Source organism: Phragmites australis, chromosome 5, assembly GCF_958298935.1.
Source record: "Phragmites australis chromosome 5, lpPhrAust1.1, whole genome shotgun sequence".
In the NCBI taxonomy this organism is placed as follows: domain Eukaryota; kingdom Viridiplantae; phylum Streptophyta; class Magnoliopsida; order Poales; family Poaceae; genus Phragmites; species Phragmites australis.
The window spans coordinates 25,552,729-25,558,704 of NC_084925.1; the positions used below are offsets into that span (position 1 = coordinate 25,552,729).

The 5,976-nt window shown below is 50.6% G+C and overlaps 1 protein-coding gene across 1 annotated transcript; it reads right to left on the bottom strand.

The window, feature by feature from the left end:
• Positions 1–491: 491 nt before the first annotated feature.
• LOC133919011 (WD repeat-containing protein LWD1-like) lies at positions 492–3,755 on the bottom strand. Its single transcript, XM_062363190.1, has 2 exons — positions 2,323–3,755; positions 492–741 (listed from the first exon to the last, which is right to left on the bottom strand). The coding sequence occupies exon 1, from the start codon at positions 3,611–3,613 to the stop codon at positions 2,381–2,383; it is 1,233 nt and encodes a 410-aa protein (XP_062219174.1). The 5' UTR covers positions 3,614–3,755; the 3' UTR covers positions 492–741; positions 2,323–2,380.
• Between the last annotated feature and the right edge of the window lie 2,221 nt (positions 3,756–5,976).

Consider the following 5,976-nt stretch of genomic DNA (forward strand, 5'->3'; position numbering starts at 1 on the left):
ATTCAGATTTCCTACCATCCATTTCCACCCCTACTCCGGAATTTCCTCAGGCTTTTCGGGAGAGCAACGGCGTAGGGAGATGCATAGCATGGACTCCTCGACAAGGCCCGCTCAGAACGACCGAAAATTCTAACAAGGGTAAAGGTATGGATGCGTACCAAGAAAATTGCTTCGAAGGTGCTACGAAACAAACAGCCAAGCGGTGATTTTTACCGTCAGTTACTGATTCACTTAACTGCTTAATCCCGTGCAAACCAATTAAAGATTAACAGCTCTCGCACAAAGCCTACGGGCGCTACCGTGCTACCACTCCTTTAAGAATGGGACAAACGGTCATTAAAATTCTGAAATGATCTTAACGACATATACCCAGAATTAATCTATTGTATTGTACCGCAAGTTTGAATTCTAACCTCATCTACACATTGACAAACAGAGAAGACAAATTCTGCAGAAAAGAAATCTGAAAATAAAACGAAAGGACGAGAGAATTAAAAGAGGAAGGCTATTATTCACTCAAATTTGGCTCTTTATTCGTTTCTCCTGAAATACATTGTATTCTTCGTTGCATTTTTGCAGGACACCCCCTCCATACCTGGTGGATGGTACAAGCAAGAGGAACAGCCTATTCTGATTCTCCCACCAATGTACAAAGTACAAAGGTATATATAAAGTAGAAGCAGATACAAAGGCATTCTTGTGGCTGATGTACACCAATACAAGTTCGATCACCCCAAAAGCCTATTCAAAAGAAGAAGCTGTGGAAATGAGAATTTTGCAAAATACGAATCACCTTTTACAGCAACATGTCCTAACAAGCTTCGGAGTATAGAGTCTTACACAAACCCCTTTCAGGATTACCTGAGTCAATGACACAAAGGTCCATGTTCTTACTCGAAACTTCGAAACTCAAATAGGAATAGGATTAGGAGCATACAGAAACTGAAGATTGCAAATAGATAAATTGTAGATTTGCAGCTGTGCAACCATGGGCTTGGTAAACACAATGTGCAGACAATAAAGGGATGGCCCTTCAGCACAGGACAAAAAGCTATGTGATAACACAATTCTTGAGACAAAAATCCCACCAGAAAGTCTGGCATGTTGCCAAATGATGGAAGAATTTAACAAGGGATATGTGCAATTGATTCAACAAGGAGAGATTCCCGCTACCATCTATCTCAGACACATGCCCTCCCATTCGGTCCAGTGGCACCCATTTGACAAATTCATGCAAGGAAAAAGAAACCACAAAGCGGATAGCAGCCACGAATAGAAAACTAAAGTAACACCTATAATTAAACTTGCAGCATGCATCTACATGCACGACAACCTTATTATGATGTTATTCTTGGAAAACATAAAATTCGCACTCCTTTGTTGCAACAATAAAACCATGTTGTATTAAATCAGCAAAAGCTACAACCTATCAACTACAAAAAGTCAAGAACAAATATGGCATACAAGGTTCAGTCACAGCAGATCAAATCACCCACACCAGCATTTAAGACCCTAAAATCCTACCTACTGATGGTCAACAACAAACAATGAGATAGAGATCTATAGAACCCAAATTAAACCAAAAGGCAAGAAATATAACATGTGGAGATGAACTTTAGCTACAGGTTTCCCAGTACCATCACGAAGAAATCCATAGAACTGATATAACATCAGCACATAAGCAGCTTATAGCTTATAATGCATATATGATTGTTGAAAATTCAAACAAGCGAGTTAAGAGGTTATCTACATGACTACATCTAAATGCTACCGAGCAGAACATTCTAGCACAAAGAACTTGGCTACAGTTCCAATTATCACCAAGACAAAATCTGGAGCAGCTACTTAAAAGCCCTGTTCATTGCCAATTCAAGCTTCTAACTAGCAACTCATCTGGTTCTATCACCAGAAACAACCCGTCATTAATATCAGTTGTGCCATCACACAAATCACAAACATATGAAATTCATAAAACTGAAATAACATCAACACTCATAACTCATAAGAAAACTTATCAGTTATAGAGCATATATGATGATTGCAAGTTCCAACGAGCAAGTTAAGAGGTCAATCTACATGCTACTGAGCAGAACATCCTAGCACAAAGAGCAACTTAACTACAATTCCCATTATCATTATCAACAACACTAACACTGCAGCTGCTACTTACTCTAAAAAACCAGTTCATTGACAAGTCTAGCTTCTAACTAGCAAATCATCTGTTCTATCACTAGAAACAACCCACCATGAATATCAGTTGTGGACAACATAAATAAGCAACACAAAAGCAATTGCAAGATTAACCTCCTCCCGTGGTCTAACCTCATCATTCAAGTTTGGCTTCTTTACTAGTGTCTGTGAGACAGGAGGAATTGAAAAATCAAACCCTGAGGATCTGAAGCTTATTGGCGAATGCAATGGCAACCCAATCAGGCTGGGTCGCTGACCATTGCAGCTGCTCAATCTCTGCCCCTGCTGTGTATGCCAAAATGGGATCAAGACCGCCCTCTGCTGATGCAGCTGCTGCAGCATTGCCATTTCCATTGCCACCACCATTGCTCCCAGTTCCCATTGATGAGAGATCCCATATTAATGCCTGCGAGTCATCCCCAGCCGTGCAAATGTGGCAAGACGAGTGAGGCGCCCATGCAATGGCATTGACAGGAGCATGGTGCCGGTGCAGCTCTACCACTGGCAGTGTCGGGTAGCGGATGTCAAGCACGACGACCTTGGGGCTGTCCATGATGATGGTGGCCATGTACCTCGGGTCTTGCTTGTTCCATCCCAGACGGACAAGCGGCGTTGGCGACACAGCCCCGCCATCCCCAGCGCCCGAATTCGAGACACCACCACCTGAACCAGACTCGTAGATGATTGTGGAATGCTCCTTGTCCCGGAGGTCAAAGACGCGGACAGAGCCGTCGGCAGAGACAGACGCGAAGACCCCCGCGCCACCCCAGGCGATGTCATAGACCTCCTTGTCGTGGGCAATGAGCTGGGTGTCGACGGCCTCGCGCTCGACGTCCCAGATGGTGCAGGTGGTGTCGATGGAGGAGGTGCCGATGCGGCGCGGGTCGGCGTCGTTCCAGTCGAAGGAGGTGAGCGGGCCGCAGAAGTCGCTGTTGCGGTTGCCGTTGAGCTCGCAGCGCAGCTCGACGCCCGGCTGCTGCCCTGCCCCGCCGGCTCCGTTGCAGCGGACGGAGTTGTTGCCGGAGGGGGCAACGTCTTCGACGTCGTCGGGGCATGTGATGCGCCAGATGCGTAGGTGGTCGGCGGAGGTGGCGAGCAGGTCGGGGCGGAGCGCGTGCGGGTCCGGGATGAACATGGTCTTGGTGGGCGGGTACTGGTGGTCGAAGGCGAGGACGGGGGCGATGTCGCCGGAGGCCTCGTCGAGCTGGACGACCTCGACGCGGTTGGAGAACTGCTCGAGGAGGCTGGCGATGGCGAGGCGGTACTTCTTGTCGCGGCGCACGCTCCAGTTCATGCCGTATATGCGCCACGCGGCCTCGTAGGTGTAGATCTCCGACCGCTTGGCCTCCCCGCCGCCGCGGCTTCCGCCGCCGTTGCCCTGCTCCTGATCCGCCCACCCGTCGCCGTCCTCGACTGCGCCCATAGCTCCGCCGCCGCCGCACTCTCGATGGGAGGAAGGGAATCGAGGTAGATAGGGAAAGGGTTGCGGATTTGGTGGGGTTTCAGTCGACTCGACTGGTGGAGAAGGGGATTGATTGAGCCTCGTGTTTATCTTGCGTTGCTGTGCGCCTTCGTCCTTTCCGTGAGGGCTCCATTGGGATGGCAGCAATTGGGCTTGGGCTTGGGCTTTGGAGACCACTGGGATGGCAGCAATTGGGCTTGGGCTTGACGATAATTTTCCTGATTTTTTTTGCATTTACGAACGCGTTCCACCAACTAAAAAGTTTGTAAATACAGATACGATCATACGACGTAACAATCACGATTTCACTTGACCCGGTGACTAACCGTCTGTTCGGTTCGGCGTACGAGCACGAGCACTCTGTATGGAATAGTTCAGGGTGAGGTCTCGTCCTCGCGTCCATTTCAGAACCGAGTGGTACTAATTCTAAAAATATTATGCCGAGATATTGAACTATCAGTCAAACGACTCGTCCAAGTTATATTAACTCTCTAACCACTTACGGTTAGTAATAATTGGTGGGGTCGTTATCAAGGATCTCTGACGGATTTTTGGCTTAATCAGCTCAGCGTTTTAAAGGCGTGGCCTCTCAAGCCTTCGCCTTTCGAAGCCCCGGTCTCTCGGAGCTCAGCCTCCCGAAGGCTCGGTCTTCGGGGTCTTGGCCTCCTGAAGCCTACCCTTCCGAAGTCTCGGCCTTCCAGAGCTCAGCCTCCCAAAGGCTGAGTCTCCGAGGCCTCGGCCTCCCGCTACCTGGGCTGGCTTCCCGGAGGTTACTGGGTGAGTCATCAGATCTCAGGAAAGATCTGTCAAAAGGGGAGAACCGGTCGTACTTTGCATACGAGGAGATGACCGGCATTAAATGTCTAAGCTAGTAGACGCCGCTCTGACACCCCGGCATGATGGTACCTGCCCTGACGCCCCTGACAGTGCGACGTCAGGCCGCAGTTGGCAACCAGCCCGCCCCCTTTCAGGGGCAGGCACCACGGTAATTACCAAGGTGGATATTTATCTCTCCGATAGGATAGAAGGTAGTTATCCGGGATAAGGCCCAGTAATTTGGTCAGATCCCGGATATTTGTACACTATGATAACTTGTACGCGAAGCTATGCATGACCCTATAAATAGGAGGCCATGGTCCTCTAGGCGACGAACACAGAACACGCACCACAGCGAACGCTGTGATACTCCTCCCAGAGTGATACATTTTTCTATCATCAATATATTCGTGGTGTTCTTTCATCTCAAACTTCGTCTCTAAGCTTGAGTCTCCTCCTTAAAAGAAACTCTCGCCGTACTTGCTGGGGTAAGACGAACTCTTGCTCCAACAGCGCGTCGTCCGTGCGGACTCGAACACAGAAGTGCTCAGAGAGGTAGGATGCCACCCAAGAAAAAGACCACCAAGGCCGCATCGGCAGCGGCCGACCCCCTAGTCATCACGCCTTCACGGCAGTCCAGCCGGCTATACGCGGCCGGCACCGACAATGGCCCCCTAGCCGGGGGGAACGGGAACCTTACAGCCACTACCGACCCAGCCATAACTACAGCTGCGGGCGACACCGAAGGGTTCTCTACCCCGAAAAACCAGCAGCAGCAAGGCAAGGCCCCCGCTGCACCCCTAGGGGCTGCGGTCGGTGCTGTAGCTGGAAACACCGCTCCGCCCGAGCGGCAATCACGCTTGGCAGCACTCCTGACGTAGATGGAGGAGCTACGGACGGCCCTACGGGTCGAGCAGGAAGTTGCCCACACCTTCGTCGCCGCTCCTGAGACGACCAGCGCGTTTTCGACCTAAGCTCTACGAACAGGTGAGCCCCTCGGCACAAGGACACGACCCATTTGGTCCTCGGAGCCCCGAGGCCGACGTCGTGAAGACCCCCTGCAGGACTACAACTCTCCCCTGCAAGCCAACCTGCAGGCCATGCCCTTCCTAGAGGGTTTTCGGACCCCCAAAGTTGCCCAAGTATAAAGGCGATTCAGACCACGACAAGTTCGCCCGATCCTACGCCCTAGCCATAGAGGCCAACGGGGGTGGACCGGCCATCATGGCTAAATGCTTCCCCCTCGCCCTAGAAGGGGTGGCCATACATTGGTTCTGGGCGTTGGACCCCGGCATCATTCACACCTGGTCCCAACTTCGAGACCTCTTCCGCAACAACTTCCAGGGCACCTTCATCGAACCAGTAACCTCCGGCAGCCTGTTCACTATCACGCAGGGGCCAGACAAAACCCTCCGAGACTACTTTCGAAGGTTCTCCAGACCAAAGCCCAGATTAGGGGCATATCGGACTCTTCGGTCATCGATGCCGCAACCCAGGGCCTGGCCGAA